Source organism: Pseudopodoces humilis, chromosome 5 (genome assembly GCF_049639895.1).
Source record: "Pseudopodoces humilis isolate 2021_Gansu_Grassland_sample_001 chromosome 5, ASM4963989v1, whole genome shotgun sequence".
Taxonomy (NCBI): domain Eukaryota; kingdom Metazoa; phylum Chordata; class Aves; order Passeriformes; family Paridae; genus Pseudopodoces; species Pseudopodoces humilis.
This window is the reverse complement of record NC_142204.1, coordinates 2,477,876-2,496,061: the sequence shown is the minus strand read 5'-3', so window position 1 is coordinate 2,496,061 and position 18,186 is coordinate 2,477,876. Positions and strand designations below refer to the sequence as shown.

Genomic DNA, 18,186 nt, shown 5'->3' with positions numbered 1-18,186 from the left:
CAAGAATTCTGCCAGAAACTCTAAGTCAGAAGAAATACCCAGATTAAAATCAAACAGAAAGCAGAAAAGCAGAGATGATGAAGAGGAAAGGACACTATTAAGGAAAGAAAGAAGATGGCAAGGGTGACCAAACTGCACTGGGCTAGAGAGAATTGCTGAGCACTGAGTTCAGATATCAGAGTAAAACATTTCTGCAAATCAAATGGCAACTGCCCTAACTGCAGTAATAAATGCTTTTATCTCCATTTTTGTTACAATAACATTTCTAGTGAGGATCTTGGTGCTGGTGAAATATTGGTACAAGTTACTAGAGAAGCAAATATATACCAGGAGAATGAAATAATTCTGCTCCTTCTAAGCAATGTGGAGATTTTGCACCCTCTGCAGGTCCAGGAAGATATCCAGAACATAGAAAATTACCCACCCTGCAATAAAATACATTTCATATTTATTTATCTGTGCTGCATTGCTGTGGCACTGTCTGTTTTCCCCCTTTGAGACTTTCCTGAGTGCTGTCCTTCCCAAACCAAGCCACTTGGGATATTTCCTTTTCCCTTTCTGTTTGGACTCCAGCCCAGAGGAGCAGCCTGCCAGCTGTACTCCACTATATATTTTTTTTAATTTTTAATTCATGTACTAGTTCAGATTCTTTGTGCTTCTCTGCATGAGATACTTTTGACCACATACAGACTGAAAAAACAGCAGCCATCAAACAATTCCTTGTAGAAAAAAGACAATTTCAGGTAAAGCACGCTTTTCCCAGTGTCACTCAAGGAAGGGAAGAAAAAAAAAAAAACAAATAAAAAAATTGCAAATTTTTTTAAAATAAAAAAAGAGGGGCCAATTTTTAAAGTTATTATATATCAATTTATTCATGCCATGAAATTTCACGGTGTAAAAATCATCTGACCGAATACACTGTCACAAAATATCAATATAAATAGACCTAAGAAATTAAATCAACAGGCTTTGAACTTTATTTCCTCAAAGTAAAGCAATCCTCCAAAAATATTAAAAGAGAAAAATCTTGACAGTGCCTTAGGAAAAAAATAAAAATAAAATAAAATAAAATAAAATAAAATAAAATAAAATAAAATAAATAATAAAATAAAATAAAATAAAATATAAAAAAAATAAAATAAAATAAAATAAAATAATAAAATAAAATTAAATTAAATTAAATTAAATTAAATTAAAATAAAATAAAAATAAAATAAAAATTAAAAAATAAAATAAAATAAAATATAAAAAAAATAAAATAAAATAAAATATAAAATAAAAAATTAAAATAAAATAAAATAAAATAAAATAAAATAAAATAAAATAAAATAAAACCAAAAAATGTTGTATTTAAGATGAAAGTGAGTTGGATGGATTTGGTAAAGCCAGTGATATATTACTGTGCACCCTTATCTGATACAGCTGCTCTAGGGCGTGTTCCAATGCAGCAAACACAAACAAAGCCAGCAATTGATGATTAAAATTTGTGATGAAAAGACACACTGGACTAGTCTCAAAGTATATTCCAGGGAAAGACTCTCCACCACTTTTCCTGATGGCTTCAATGTGTATTTGAGGCAGACAGCTGCTTCCAATTGCTCTTGAAACCTCCTCTGACGTCAATAAGAAAACAATGTCAGCAAAAGATCTACGATAAAATGAGCTTTAAGAGCAACTGTGCTTTTGGTTATTTATTTTTAAATTACTTTGTTGCTTCCAGTGGGACTCAGATGAAAAACACATTTACATTTAAGAGCATGACTTCCCTATTTTTTCCTGTCTCTCTCTTTTCTGGATCAATCATTTCTTATTCCTAAGTCTTCCCCTGGTTTCCCCACCAGTTACAATTCCACTTTTCTTCCAATTTACTAAAGATCAGCAAGAAAGGAAAGGAAAGGAAAGGAAAGGAAAGGAAAGGAAAGGAAAGGAAAGGAAAGGAAAGGAAAGGAAAGGAAAGGAAAGGAAAGGAAAGGAAAGGAAAGGAAAGGAAAGGAAAGGAAAGGAAAGGAAAGGAAAGGAAAGGAAAGGAAAGGAAAGGAAAGGAAAGGAAAGGAAAGGAAAGGAAAGGAAAGGAAAGGAAAGGAAAGGAAAGGAAAGGAAAGGAAAGGAAAGGAAAGGAAAGGAAAGGAAAGGAAAGGAAAGGAAAGGAAAGGAAAGGAAAGGAAAGGAAAGGAAAGGAAAGGAAAGGAAAGGAAAGGAAAGGAAAGGAAAGGAAAGGAAAGGAAAGGAAAGGAAAGGAAAGGAAAGGAAAGGAAAGGAAAGGAAAGGAAAGGAAAGGAAAGGAAAGGAAAGGAAAGGAAAGGAAAGGAAAGGAAAGGAAAGGAAAGGAAAGGAAAGGAAAGGAAAGGAAAGGAAAGGAAAGGAAAGGAAAGGAAAGGAAAGGAAAGGAAAGGAAAGGAAAGGAAAGGAAAGGAAAGGAAAGGAAAGGAAAGGAAAGGAAAGGAAAGGAAAGGAAAGGAAAGGAAAGGAAAGGAAAGGAAAGGAAAGGAAAGGAAAGGAAATTTTCATTCTCCTACAGCACTGTTATCAGGCTTTATAGATAAAGGAAGAACTAAGAAAATTTTGAAAAGAATATGCACTAGGTTTCAACACTGCAATTTAAATTTCACAATCAAAAGACCTGCAATTATAATACTTTGTTATTAAAAGTCCACAGCTGACATCCAGGTAAAGCTAATATTCAATGGGGGGATCACATAAATACATTAGGAAGGTTGGAACATATCTCCAGCTAAAGAAATTTCTTTAAGATCAAGTACAAATTATTCTAAAGTTCTAGATCCCTGCCCACAATCTAAGAAAGCTGGGCCCTGGCATCTTCATTCTTTTGTAACAGCAGACAGTTTTTCAAGCTTTCTTATACTTCTAACAGTGACAAGAAGGGAAAAAAAATCCCTTTTTTCTCTCTCTTTTTATTTAAAACATGGTTAAATTGGCTGGTTTTCCTAGAGATATTTAAAAGGTGCATTCTTTGTAACAGGATTGTTAGCATAGTCCAGCTTTGTTAAGAATTTGATTTTCTGAATTAAAAAAAAATAAATTAAATTGTCATTTTACCTGCCCTGAACTGCTTTCAGCACATGGTTGCCTTCTCTTGCCAAAGAAGGTTGTAAAATTCCATTTGGAAACTGATCTGCAGAACCCCTCCTTCTTACCCATATGCACCAACCATACTGAAAACTCTGCTGAAAGGTACAAGCCTGCAGATAAATGAGGGAAAAAAAGTAAAAATTGAACTTGGAGTGCAACAGTGTAAGAAAAACAAACAATTCTGTTACATAAATGTGGTTTCTACACCTGTGGGTCAGCCCAGGCAGCTGGGACAGCCACAAACTCAGAGCTAAAACTCAAAGAGAACATTCATTTCTGTCATTTCAGCCATCAGGGGATGCCCAAAAGGCAGAGGCACGAGACAAAAAGGCAAATCTGTGGAATTCTGTCCATGCTGGAGGATCACTGATTTATCAAGAGTTATTCCCAGCTGCAGGGTCACCTGAGCATATTTACAATCTCCAGCCTTTTATCTCACCCCTCCCAACATTAATACACCTCATTCTCGGCACAAGAGCACCTATTTTAATATTAATAATTTTTAAATTAAATATTTTAATATTTATTTAATAAATAAAAGACTGGCAATTCTCTTGTAGCAGCAAGGAAAACATTGTGAGCCATTGTCCACCCCATTCAAAAACCAACTATTCCCAGTTACTAAATGCAAATATCTTCTCAGTAATTTGCTGGACACCACCCTGGTGTTTCTGTTTGCTCATATTCAGAAGCAAGGGCCTCCATCAACACTTCAGAGAGCAAAGAGCAGGATTGCTGCCAGGACATTTCTTCATCCATCACAACTTTCCTACATTCTTTTCCATCCCTGTTTCCTTTGTATGGCTAATCTCAGGTGATCTGAGATGTCAAGGCTCTTACCTGGATCTAAGGTGTTGTCTCAGCTCTTTTCAAAGTATTGCTCCAAAATTCAGAGGAGAAAAGCCCTAAAAGCAAGGAATAAGCAGCAATCAGACTGCACAACTGGTGAGCTGAGGAAAGCCCTTACAGGAGTTAACTCAAGGCTCTTCTCAACACAGTTTGAAGTGTTATGTGCTTATGGATGTGACAAATGAGTGTGTTAGGCTGCTTAAAGAATCACTGGCAAAGGTATTAGTGAGAGCAGGTTTTAACATAAATTTGTAAAGATGTAATTTAACAGAGTTCAGTGGCAAGACTGACTCCATTACTTATTACATGGGTGAAGCACACAAAGGAAAATCAAATTAGAAATCAGTCCAGAATGATTTACATGGAGGCCAGGCATGCAAAATAGTAAAGGTGCAAAGGGTAAGGGTGCTAAAGGGTTTAGCAGCACTTAACCATTGACTAATTTAACATTTATAAAGTGATTTGATAGGATTTATTACAATTACCAGAGAGACCTAACTGCAGATTCAAGATAGCACCATCACTGCTGTGCTTGTGAGGGTATTTGAATCAATTCACACACAAGCACACAGATATCTACCTGAACCTGTTAAAAATTCCCCTTGAGTGCAGTGAAATGCTCACACTGGCTGCCTTTGCATCTCTCAGAGGGTACAGGAGTGGAGTTATCACCCTGCCATCAACTTTTGGCGACAGCTCTCCAAGGATCACAAACTTGAGGGCTCATGAGCTCTTAGAGGAGTCCCACTCACAGGGAGGGGCTGGCACAGCCCACTGTGGTCCAGGAGAGCTCAAAAAGCCTCACTTAGGACCTAACAGGAATCTCTAAGGTTGCAGAGCAGCCCCAAAGAGAGGGGAGCAAGTTCCCCACCATGCTGGAGAAGCAGGACATAGCTTGGGATTGACTGGACATAGCTCTGGTCATTCTCTCCAATGGATTTCTAACCCTGCTCTCAGAGTTTTGATGAAAGGTTTCACCTCAGTGTTACCAAAATTGGTGTCTTGCAACCACTCCAAAGGCAGCTGCTGCAGGGAAATGCTTTCAGTAAGCACTGAAAACCCAGGGCTTGCTGATAAATTTGGGTACTGTGCATTGCACTCAAGGAGGGGGGAATCAATCAAAACATTCTACAAATGTCTTTCTCACATAAAAACTTCCTTCACTGCTGATTCACCACTTCCTACAGGCATTGTCAGATCCATGAACACGATATTGTGCAAATAAGACCGGCAGAAGTAGTTCTGTCTCAGGAAGAGCAGACCTTCCCTGCTCTAAGCTGCTGGGGCTCCTTTACTTTTGTTTTCAGAGACGGGCTGAGAGCACAGAACAATTCAGAAACAGACTGAAGACAGGGTATAGCATAAAAGGGACAGATTTGGGTGAGCTGAGTGCTCACCCTGTGAGGAGACCCCCTGTGAAGTGGTCACCTCCTGCACGGTGCCAGCTGAGCAGCACTGAGAGAGAGACTGAGAGAGATGAGGATCCTTAGGCTGGAGAAGAGAAGGTTCAAGGAGGGAGTCTTGTCAATGTAAATATAGAATCCTTTCAAGTTGTTTTCAAATTCCTGAAGGGAAGGTGCAAAGAGGACAGAGCCAGGCTCTTTTCAGAGGTGCCCAGTGCCAGGACAAGTCAGTGGGCACAAAGTGACACAGAAGAAGGTCCCTCCACCATTACCAAACACTTTTCCACTGCAAAGGTGGCTGAGCCTTGGCACAGCTTGCCCAGAGATGCTGTGGTGGCTCCCATCTGGACACAGCTCTGAGCAACCTGCCTGAGCAGGGAAGAGGTCCAAGATGAATTCCAGACATCCCTTCCCACCTCACCTCTCTGATTCTGTGCTATGTCTCAATCTTCACCCACTGCATATCCTGAAAATGTGCCCAGTGTGCCTTTAGACTCACAGGAAAAAAATAAACCAAGTTTTACTAAAACATAAATAGCTTAAGGTAGTCACAGGTTTCTTCTTCACATTGCAATATAGAACATTTTGGTCCAATAGACAGTTAACACTTATTATTGTTAAACTTGTTTTTATTTTAATAATTTAATATTTAATTTTGCTGCACTGTGTCTGTCTCTCAGCCACTGAGCTGGCAGGTCATGTACTCATACACACACCTCTCTTACAGCTTCTAAATCCCTAACCTGCCCTATAAATCACATTATTACACTTAAACCTCAAATTATTTTACCTAATATAATTTCTTACCTACTGAAGACATATTCTTACTTATAAGTATAGCATAAGTTTATAATTTTTCTACCTAATGTTTGTGTACATTTATCATTACATTAACCCAAGCTCTTTCCAAGGCTGCAGAGGCGTTCAGCATCTGTGGAATTTTCCATTTTTCCATTTCCCACACGATCCTTACCCTTTTAGCAGTTCCAAAAAATCACATTTGTTGTTTCACTATGGTTGCAATCAATACATTGCAATGTTTTCTCAGCTGGGCAGGAGCAGACACCTGTGACTTAGTTCAGGAAAACAACACACATTGTTCCCCCAAGGAGCCCTAACAGCTGGGTTGACTCATGTTGGGCCTTTCTACCAAAAAACTTCCATCTCTGAAGGTTGGACCTGATGGTCTTGGAGATCTTTTCCACCCTTCATGGTTCCATGAGACAAAACATAGCATTGGACCACCCACATAAGAGATTCGCATTTCTGCATTTCAGCAAAATATGATCACAAGGAGCACAATTACTCTCTAGAAAAGTCACTCCAAAGGAGGGACAGCTCCAAATCACACACTAGTAAACTTCCAGCTGGGTTTTAGGGACCCATGGGCATCATTAACAAGGTTCTGGACATGTCACTACCTGTATCTGCAGGCTCTGGTTCATGAAACAGCACGACAGGGTGCCCAAGGGAGTTGCCAGGCTCTGCAAGGAGTGAAATCACCATGACTCAGTTAAAAAGTTGAGGTGAACGAGCCCCAGTCACCAACCCATTCAGCAAATAATTTACTTATTTATTTAATAAAGAATTTATTTATTCAATATTATATTATTTGCATCCAGTAAGTAATAACAGTTTAAAAAAAAATAATTAAAGCCTTTTTAAACCTTCATAAAGTCGGGTTTTATATGGCTTTGAATGATGAGTTACCTTCCTCCACGCAGAAATCAGAACAAAAATGTTTGAACAGAAAAGCCTGTACACAAAACAGAGTCCTTCCAGCAGTTCTCTTCTGCCAGCCCATTCTGTGGCTGAGTAGCCAAAACCTCTCCCTGCTCCTCCCTGGCCTGCAGGAAGTTCACTCCAAAGTCATGACTGTCTTTGAATTAAGATCTACAGGGAGGAAAATTGTTGATGGCTCTGTTAAACAAATGGGTGAAAAAATAAAGGCAATTGTGTGAGGTTTATACCTTCCAGACCAAGATTTGTTGCAAGTAAAGGTTAGTTTAATAGCTCAATCTCAGCATTTCCCAGTCTTTTCTCTACATAATTTTAGTAATCTCCCATTGCTATACCACCCAAGTGCCTTTAATAGAAAATTAAGTAATATGGATATGGCATAGGCTTGCTATAAAATATTTCCAGTATTTTGAAATAGAGATCAGTGTAAGAAGAATAGCATGGTCTTTTCTGGCCTTAAAAACAATGGACCATTACTAAATGTATAAAATCTCAACAGACTTTTCTCTTTTCTTTATTTTTTTGGTAGGTCTTTCTTTTCTGTCAAATTCATCACATTTCTCACAGTAACTTTGTTCTTTTCTTTTTTTGGGTGGGTTTTTTCATATTTGTTTTCAATAGAAGGCACTTTCCCTTGCTGCTCTAGTTTGACCATGCTGGAGTTATCAGCCACTTGGAAAAATTTGATTCCCTGCTTCCCTGTCTCTGCTTCATATCAATTTGGGGATTTTTCCTCATTCTAGAATGTGTGATGACATCCAAGACAACTGAAAGATGACAATAAAACTTGGTTAAGCCAATGGCTTAGAAACCAGGCCAAGGAGAGCAGGAAGAGATTTTGTTTATATTTAAACCCAGAACATGCATTTGCTAGCCAACTGAAAATGCTGTCCCATAAAAGCAGTTTAAACAATGTAAATGCACATAACTTTTAACAAATCACAATCAAACATCACGGTTAGTGGCTCAATAATTCGTGGTTGCTTCTATATTTTGATAGGCAAACATAAAAAGTCTAAGCATAAGATATTTAACTCTGGCTTACACTGTACAAGCCACAAGATGACACCAGTGGAACTTCCACAGCATTTAAATTGGTGGTCAGGGATCAGCAACGAGCAAGAAGGAATAGCAATATAAGGATAAGAAAATAGCAATATAAGGAAAAGAAGAAAAGTGTAGACTCAAACAGCACAGCATCCCTACTGTGATAACACAAAGTCTCTGTGACTGAGGTAGGGTGCTGAACTTACATCAGCTTCATGGTGTGAAGCATCTTTTCTTCCAGGCAGCTGCAGCAAAGCAGAGCCCAGTCCCTGCAGGCTCTGCCTCTTGATTTCGGAGGCACTGCACTCCTCCAGAGCCTCCTGCCACCTCTAAATATCACTTTTCACCCTGTGCAAAGAGCAGGGGGGTTATTCGGACTAAAGCTCTCTGTGTTGACAAGCTGTGATCACCAATCCCCTTGTGCAGTGTCTGACAGCCTCCCAGTGCTGGCTGAAATTTTAATTGGAGGCCAGGGAAGAGATTCCTTCCCACAGACTGGGTCCAGCAGGGAGCCCACCCCTCTGCAAAGACAGGGCACTCAGAAATCAGCTAAAACACAATAATTTCATTAATTTCCCCTTGAACAACAGGTGAACCTAATGCTTTTGAGGGAAAAAATATGAAAAAAAATAATTTTCCACTTTTCACAGACACGAGAAATCCATTTGGCGAAGAGGCAGAAATTCTCCTGGCTCTCTCTCAGCACCACGGAATCACAAAAGACTCCAAAGTCATCGAGTCCAGCCTGTCCCCAGCCCTTGTCCCCAAGTGCCACCTCCTTTCGAGGGCTGGCGATGCCACCGGGACGCTTTCAAAGCACAACAACAGCGACATCAGCCCCGAGGCTTTCCGGCATCATCCCCTGCGAGCCGCCGGGGACCGGGCGAGGCGGGGCCGGGGCAGCTCCGCTCCTTTATAGCGGCCTCGGGCGGGCGGACGGACAGACGGGCAGACAGACAGACAGACGGGCAGACAGACAGACAGACGGGCAGACAGACAGACAGACGGGCAGACAGACAGACAGACGGGCAGACAGACGGACAGACAGCGCCATGGCCATCCCCTGCGTGGAGCTCAGCAACAAGATGAAGATACCCGCCCTGGGGCTGGGCACCTGGCAGGTACCCAGGGCAGGGAGGGAGATGCCGGGATGCGGGATGAAGTTAAAGCACCGGCAAAATAGAAAAGGGAAATGATTTAAAAAAGTAATGGAAAAGGATAAAAAAATCATAGAAAAGGATACAAAATAGAAAAGGAAACGGATACAAAAATAATAGAAAAGGATACAAAATAATAGAAAAGGATACAAAATAATAGAAATAGAAAAGGATACAAAATAGAAAAGGAAGCGCCGCTCTAAAATCCGGGTCCGTGCCCTGCCTGGCGCTCGCAGCGCCCGGTGGCGGCCGCTTATGCAACCGGGCGGGGGGGCCGCGGGGAGCCGAGGGGGAAAAAGCCAAAAAAAATATAAATTAGGGGCTGGAGGAGGTGGGAGGAGGCGCAAAAAACTAGAGGGGAAGAGAAGGAAACCCACCCAAAAGAGCGAGCGGCAGCGGCTCGCAGCCGCGGGATGGGGTCGGGGTCTGCGGGGGGAGGATTTGGGGAAGGGGAGGATTTGGGGAAGATTTGGGGAAGGGGAGGATTTGGGGGAGGAGAAGTGGCGAAACTCCTTGGGCAACACAGGGAGCAAAGAGGGGAAATGGCAGGGGATATGCTGCTGGCATAAAGATGATGGCTTGCAGAAACAAACTCCTTTCTGCTCTGTGCCCGCTCCCCGCTGGAAACTCCGTCGGGTTTCACTTTAGTGCCGGTGAGGAGGAAACTCCAGCAAAGGGGGGATGTGTGGAGCTGTCACTGAGCCCTGGCAAGGGGACGAGGAAAAACTCGTGGTTGGCTTCTGTTTGCTTTTCAGGCTCCCCCGGGAAAGGTGGAGGAGGTGGTGAAGTTTGCTATTGATGCCGGCTACCGCCACTTCGACTGTGCCTATTTCTACCAGAATGAGAATGAAATAGGGAATGCAGTCCAGCAGAAGATCAAGGAGGGAGCTGTGAAACGGGAAGACCTCTTCATTGTCACTAAGGTACAAGGATGCAAACTTATTGGGGCATTTAGCTTTTCTTGCAGAGAAATCTTTGTTGTACCTGTAAAGTAACACAGTTCCCTTCTCTGATATTCACTTCGTGGTTTTCTTGTTCTGTCTTAAAAGTCCCACCCTGTATTTGGACTTGGCTTTATCAGGGACTGCTGACAACTCAGGAAAGATATCACAGCTACTACTGATCTGATAATTTCCTCACATCGATTAAGTCAATTATTCTGGGTGTTCAATTGGACACACCCAAGGAAGATAAGGGGAAGAAAACCACAAAAAAAACCCACAAACCAAACAAAACCACCAAAAAAACCCCAAAAAACCGCACAACCCCCCCCCCCCTCCCCACAGTTGTCTGGATTCATCAGTGTTAAGCAAGACATTTGCAAACTGTGTCACATACAAATCCTGAAAGGGAACAGAAATCAAAGCATTTTATATGTGTTTTCTTCATTCCTTTATCTCACCCACTTGTTCCAGAAGTTCTCCTCACCTAAAAGGATTTTACTAACTAATAAATTTATCACTTGGGGTTTTTACCAGCAAAACCAGAAAACTTTGAGTATAACTAAGATTTTCCACATTAAGCCTTGTTTTTGTTAAATAGCATGGTTTCATTTAATAATACTCATTCTTCTATTTAAACAACTTCAGTTTTGATTTCAAAAATGAAGTAAAATTGACAACTCTTCTCAGTGTGGACATTTAAAAGGAACAGAAAGAGCTACTCAGTAGTCAAAATTTAGGCTGAAAAAAATAATTGCTAACAGCTTTGCTGTGTCCCATGCACTTGACAGAGTGTTACATTTATATCTGAGAATATCTTCTCATAAGTGGGAATCCTGACTCCACCTTCATGACAGCTGGATTTGTGGAGTGTTTGTCCTGCTTTAACAGTGAAATGTTCCATCCTCATCTTCAGCATCTGCTGACTTAAGTAGGCAGAGGCACAGAGTGAGTGCCCTTATCTCTGATACCTGGCTCTGACATCCAAGAAAACACTGAATTTCATATAACAACATGAAAACAACTGTTAAATGGAAAAACTAAGAGTGTGAGTGTATAAATTAAAGAATTTTCTTAAGTCACCAGCTGAAAAAGTTAAAGGTTTAAACTAGTTAGAAAACAAAAGACAAGCTGGAGGATTTAGGGTGCTGTCTCTTCTTCCTTCTTCTTTCTTCTTCATCTTCTTCTTCCAGAGGTTTTTGGGTAGTAATGAGTGATTGAATAGAAAATGCCACAGTGCAGCTCACAGGAGTTGGGTCATTGGGTCACTAAGAAAAATAATTAACTTGGCATTTGTTAATTGGGTAAATGGACATATAAAAAACCTTGAAGAAGTTCTTTGTTGGCCATTTTGCACCTTTCTATCTTAGTGCATGTAGCTCCTTGTGCCTTGTATATATGTCATATAGATTAGAGAAGAATAAACAACAAGAGAAAACTGCCTCTCTCTCATCAATCTCAGTCCAAGGGGGAAAAGAACCCAACCACAAATGTCCTATCAAGACAGAGAGGGAGTTTTCCTCCCAGACCCCCAAGTGTGTGTCTCTGTGGGAGCTGTGCGGTGACAGCTGGGCTCGGTCTCTTCCCACAGCTGTGGAACACGTTCCATGAGAAGCCCATGGTTAAGGTGGGGTTCAAGAAGAGCCTTGCTGCCCTCCAACTGGACTACCTCGACCTCTACCTGATGCACTTCCCCATGGGATTCAAGGTAGTGCTGCTCTCCACCCCTTTCCTCCCTCAGCCCCCCAGGAACACGCTGCATTCTCTCATCTTTGCTGTGACCATCTTCATTACCCAGCTGGGTTATGGGGTTCCTTTGGCTCTTCCCTGATCCTGGTGGTAGCAAGAATTTGGTCATTAAAAAAGTGATGTTTTAGCATGGGAGTTTGGCTTTTCATGCCTTTTGGATTGAAATGTAAGTGTGAGCACCCCTGGGTCTTCTGGTAACCAGCACAGGTGGTTACAGCATGGACATCAAGGTTTTTGGGGATGTTGGCTTGGTCTGAAGCAAGCAGCAGTGAAAAATTAAGCACAGCACAGAAGGAATGTATTTTTTCCCCCAATCTGCATCTGTGTAAAATAAATAAGAAACTAGAACAAAGGGGCTGGGGGGTGTCTGTTCCCTTCTCTCCAGATCTGCCAAAGTTACATAATTATTACTAATCCCACACCCTTTGCATGCAGGCACTGATATTGTGAAATGTGGCCCCCACCCAAAAGAGAATACTAACAGACATGCATCACTTTTAGTTATGCAATATGTTTAAACAACTTGCTGCCAGTAAATGCAGTCCAAAGTGCTGGTACACCATAGGAAATTCAACACTTAAAAAGTCAGTGTATTATTTTTAATTTAACAGGCTGGTGAAGAGCTGCATCCTCTGGATGACAAGGGTCACAGCATTCCCAGTGATGCAGATTTTCTGGACACATGGGAGGTGAGTCAATATTTGCTCTTCAGAGCAGAAAAGGTGGAGCAGAGATCTGTGTGCAAAATGAAATTGAGGGGTATGTTTGGGCATGAAGGACAGCCACACAAAATTGTATTTCAGCCAGAGAGTTGCTTGTATCTCATGTTTTGGGGAGCAAGAAGGGGATGTTTTTAGTAAGGCTAAAGGGAAAGAAGCTGTCAGCACTGTAGGTGCTGTCTTTGAAATACTTGGATACACAGAAAAGGTAGAACCAACCCTTTAGATTAATCTAGGTGTGGCTGTTAATTTACTGGGTGTTAGTGCAGTTAGGAGTCTGTTTTCTTTTATTAACTGAGGTACTTTTATGTCATCTAATCTAGCATGAATTGTTCATTCATTTGCCAGGAGCTTGAGGGAAATAAAATAATGTAGTTTGACAGTAATACCAAACTCATCCCTTCCCCTTGGTTGTCCTTTCTCATTAGGCCATGGAAGAGCTGGTGGATGCTGGTCTGGTAAAAGCCATTGGTGTCTCCAACTTCAACCACGAGCAGATTGAAAGAATCTTGAACAAGCCAGGACTGAAGCACAAACCTGTAATGAACCAGGTGAGCATTTTGTTTCCATTCCTCAGCTAACCTTGCAGTCCAGAACCATAGAATGGATTAGGATTGGAAAGTACTTTAAGGATTATTTAGATCCAGCCCCTTTCCATGAGGCTGGAGCCTTCCATTTAGAAGTATTCAATATATTTAGAGAGTGTGTGTGTGTATATATATAATTAGAGGACACCTAAATTCATACAAAATATAAACACACTATACATGTCCTATATAAATAATTTATGCAATATATACTTAGAGTAATCCTAAATATATCCAGCAAAATCCCTACTGTGAGTTCCTGCACCAGCATGGGACTTACTAATTTATTATTGATTCATTATTATTACTAGACTTACTAATTTTTCAACATAAAATAAACCACTCCATTATAGGAAGGAGGTTGAAGAGTACAATTGCATAACAAATTATGTGATTATGTAACATATGATGGCAGCACAGCAGCAGCTTAGGGGACCTTCTGATTTTCTTCCAGCTTCTTTGCACTCAGCTGAGGGTGCTGAATGTAATTCCCACTCTTCCAGGTGGGGAATGCCCAGGGAAGTCCCCACAGCAGCTCAGGTGTGAGATAACCACGGTACAGGTTCTTTGAGGAAAGGAGAGGTTGAGTGCATGAGAGCAGGAAATGAACTTGAGGCATTCTGAGCTGCCCCTCTGAGGGTGCAATCCTGCCCTGCAGCGGTCCAGGGAGGCTCATTTCCCTGATTCCACAAATAAAACACTTCCATTCTTGTCTGTTTTTTGCTTTCTGTGGGTAATATGTAGCATGAGAAGGCTGTTCTCTGCTAGGCCTCTAGATGCTGCTGTGACATTAATAACTTTTTCATGAGATACATTTGAATCATGGTACTGGAAGTGAAGTCTTCACATTTTCTGTGATCCAAGAGGATTTAAAATGTAAAGCTCTGCAGCTCAGCAAAGTCTTCCTCTTTATCAGCCATCTTCCTGTGCCTGCAGGTGGAATGTCATCCATACCTGACCCAGGAGAAGTTGGTCAAGTACTGTAAATCCAAAGGGCTGGCTGTGACTGCATACAGCCCCCTGGGCTCTCCTAACCGCCCCTGGTAAGACAGCACTGCAGCTTTTCTGCACACAAAACACTGCACTTCAACCGGGAAAAATTATTATTATTACTATTATCATTATTATTATTATTGTTATTATTATTATTATTATTGTCATTGTCATTATCATGATTATTATTAATTGTATCATTATCACTATTATTATTAATTGTTATTATTATCATAATTATCATTATTATCATTATAATAATACTTTTTATATATTATATATAATTCGAATTATTAACTATATAATAATCATTATTAGCATTATCATTATTAGCATTATCATTATAATAATACTTCTATATATTATATATTATTTGTATTATTAATTATATAATAATAATCATTATTAGCATTATCATAATGATAATAATGATGATAAAATGATAATAATGATAAAACGATAATGATAATGATAATAGTAATAATAATAATCATCATAATCATAATAATGATAATGATAATAATGATAATAATGATGATAATAATAATAACAACAACAATAATAATAATAATAATAATAATAATAATAATAATAATAATAATAGTAAGTAAATGATAGAGGTGAAATGACAAGAATTCTGTTGCCTTGATGCAGATTATGTCCCATGATGTCAGGCTCCTACAGGGCAGCTATCACCTTTCTACTGCCACCATCTCTATTTTTTAACAGGGCTAAGCCAGGGGATCCCACCCTTCTGGATGATCCCAAGATTAAAGACATTGCAGCTAGACATCAGAAAAGCCCTGCCCAGGTAAATTGCCAGAACAAACTATTCCTCCTGCTCAGATGTCTTGCAGGCCACTCCTGGCAGATGTTATTTTCTCTAAATTCTAATGGGGCTGAACTTGACTCTTCCTTCTGCCCAAGTTCTTAATAGTCTTCAAAAAATCATCAGCTGTTTTCAAGGAGGTCTTGAGTGCCAAGTTTTGGGGTGGACTGGTCAGAAATGGTTACCTCAGGTGTTCACCTTCCTAAATTTATATTCCTTTCTCCAGCTAAGTCATTCTTCAGAACAGTCCTGTAATTTGATTGGCTCTAACCTGCTCATGTTCACAAAGAATTATTGAAAGCTGCTTGATTATTTAAGATTTCTTTTTTCTCTATTAGTTTGCTAGTCACACAAATGAGTTGGTGCCTGGGGTGTGCAGAAGCAGCACCTGAAACAAAGCCACATGTTCACATGCCATCAAAGACAATCATATTCTAAGACAGGCAGAGCAGGATGAAAACATTCAATAGTTGGTTTTTTTTTGGAGGGGAGGGGAAACTTTTAAATTCTGTAAATGTTTTTCTTTTTATGGGCTTTCAAAGGCTGAACCTTGGTGAGATACTTACCTGTGAGCCCAAATTAATCTGTAGCATCATTATGCTCACTGAGTCTGAGCACTCACATAATACAAACCAGAGCATCATAATTTTTCTCCCCTTGTTACCACCCTAAACAAAACCAAAACAAGTCCTGCAAAAGCCACAATGTAGAAACAACGTGGGCTTGAAGAAATTACAGTTTGCCAGTTTGCTGGCAAATGTGTGAGCAAACTCCTGTGTGCAAACCTGTGATCTTCCAAAGAGTGAATATGGTTGTAGAAAAAGAAACTGTAGATTAAAAGGAAAAAAAAATAAATCCACAAAATGTGTTTGAATAGATTTCTCAGGACACTGTTTGTGCTCCTCCTTGTTCTTTCCTAGGTCCTGATCCGCTTTCTGGTCCAAAGAGACATCATTGTCATTCCCAAGTCTGACAAGCCACACCGTGTTGAGGAAAACATGAAGGTGAAGTTCCCTTTGGAGATGCTGCTGCCTGGTTTGATGCACCCACAGCCCCTCTGTGTTTCCAAGCAGCACCAAGTCACTGGAAGGGGGGTACAGAGATTTGAAGACTGGGGCTCAGCACTACCAAACCACCTGGGGAAAAGCATTTTGTTCCTGCTGGGAGAGAAATGAGTTACACCAGGGTGGTCTGAGCTCTGCTGCTGCAGAAAGAGACCCCCAGGTTTGGGCTTGCCCTTGGGGGAAAGCTTAGCAAGTCCTCAGGGTGTAAAGGAACAAGCTGTGACCACCAGAGCTGTTAGTTTGTCTCACTTTGAGGCTGTGGCTGCCCTGGGCAGTGCAGTTTAGCTGGATGTTTGCTCATCAGGTGTGGCATCTTACATAACACCTCTGTGCTGCTTTCAATCCATGGTGAGAGGGTTTGGAGTCATTTCTCCTATGAACCCCTAGCAAGAGCTCTTACATGATTAACCGAGATTATTTAACAGTTACTTGCAGCTGATACCCAGCAGTCCTCTCTTAGAGCAGAACATCTACCTCCAGTATTTGTGACACACCCTGAGCACCTAAAAACTTCTCTGTGTGCATTACAACACAAAGTGCAGTGGTGTTGGCATTCAGCCACCCAGAAATGTGAGACCTTGCCATGAACAGCACCTCAGAAAGAAAAGAACTATTTTGATGGCTTCAAGGGTTGTTATTTGCCTGAGAAATAAGAGAATTGATCAACTCTGCTTAATGCATGATTAATTAATCCAATTAGGACTCAAGTCCTAAGTGCATGAAGCACACTTAGTAGCTGACTACTCATGAATCTAACTAAAAAGAGTTTTGTTTTGTTTCTTTTTTATCTTTCCCTGCTAGGTGTTTGACTTTGAACTGTCTAAAAAGGAGATGGATGTCATCCTCAGCTTTAACAGGAACTGGAGGGCAGTTCCAGTGGTCCAGTACGTTCCTTATTATCCTTCCTATCAATTTGTCCTGTTTCTGTCTGTATTTTCATCCCCCCTGTCTTGAAAACATACATGACCAAGACCAGGGAGAGCTCATATTTTAAACTTTGAGGCATGTCCTGGAAATTCAGGAGGGAGATCCCTTTGGAGAGTGTTCCCTCCAGCATATTGGTGTTGGAGGGGCTTTTCCACAAGGCTGTGTTTAATATTATTTAATGACAGCTGCAGGACTCGAGCACCTTGGCAGTGGGGCAGGGAAATGCTGTTCAGAACACTTTCTGCACTACTTGAATAACAAAATCCTTCTCTTTTCAGAGCTGTCAACCACAAGGACTACCCGTTCAAAGCAGAGTATTAAATGCTGGTGGTTCCTGCAAGACCTCCATTTAACTCCTTCCAGATCAGGTGTTCTCTCCAGCTCGACCTTCATTTCTTCTCTACTTGATAATCATTATGGGCAGCACCTTTTTCCTCCTTTTTTTTTAAGGAGGAGAGCACTGACTGATGTAAGAAAGCAGCAAAAAGGGTGGGATTTTTGTAAAGATGCTTGGCAGAAATCTGGCTTTGATTAATAGTAAAAAGAAGGTGTCTTTTCATTTCCTTTTTATCTGGTCTTCCTTAATTAGAGACGTGTTTAACAAAAAACTAGCTACTTACATGGAGTTTTTTATATGTTACCTCCATTGTGGTCAGTCATACAGTGACTCATGAGTCACTGCCAAAGAACAGTTGCTTTTTATATATTTGTGATTTTTACAGAGTGTATTTCTAATGCTTTAAAATTTTATATGAATAAAGTTTTATCAACAACAAAAATAGATCAGTGTAGTCCTTAAATTGTTTTATATAGTTTGGCATGTTTTTCTAAATTTTAATACAGATACAAATAGGTTTCCATAATTTCTGTACAAGGACAGGAGATACAGATCACTTTGTGGTTTATTGTTCAAAACAGGATTGTGCTGTAGCTGGGATCTAAAGAACAAAGTTGTCACTGTTGCCCCACACAGCCCTTCCTCTGAATACCTAAAAAACTGAATTCCTGTGTGATTAGTGGGGAAGGGTGAAGACAGCAACATGGGCAAGGATAATTCACAGTAAAATCCAGCCAGATGAATGTAAGGGCTG

The 18,186-nt window shown here is 40.4% G+C and overlaps 1 protein-coding gene across 1 annotated transcript; it reads left to right on the top strand.

The window, feature by feature from the left end:
- Positions 1–9,070: 9,070 nt before the first annotated feature.
- LOC102105938 (aldo-keto reductase family 1 member B10-like) lies at positions 9,071–17,868 on the top strand. The gene is made up of 10 exons (XM_014256015.2): positions 9,071–9,250; positions 10,042–10,209; positions 11,819–11,935; positions 12,588–12,665; positions 13,124–13,246; positions 14,219–14,325; positions 15,005–15,086; positions 16,025–16,108; positions 16,970–17,052; positions 17,374–17,868. The coding sequence occupies exons 1-10, from the start codon at positions 9,182–9,184 to the stop codon at positions 17,414–17,416; spliced, it is 954 nt and encodes a 317-aa protein (XP_014111490.1). The 5' UTR covers positions 9,071–9,181; the 3' UTR covers positions 17,417–17,868.
- Positions 17,869–18,186: the final 318 nt, after the last annotated feature.

Excerpts from the sequence above, each read along its gene's own strand:
- LOC102105938 (XM_014256015.2), top strand. The coding sequence starts at position 9,182 with ATGGCCATCCCCTGCGTGGAGCTCAGCAACAAGATGAAGATACCCGCC. Across the intron at positions 10,210-11,818 it reads ACCTCTTCATTGTCACTAAG|CTGTGGAACACGTTCCATGA; the intron begins GTACAAGGATGC and ends CTCTTCCCACAG. Across the intron at positions 17,053-17,373 it reads AGGGCAGTTCCAGTGGTCCA|AGCTGTCAACCACAAGGACT; the intron begins GTACGTTCCTTA and ends TTCTCTTTTCAG.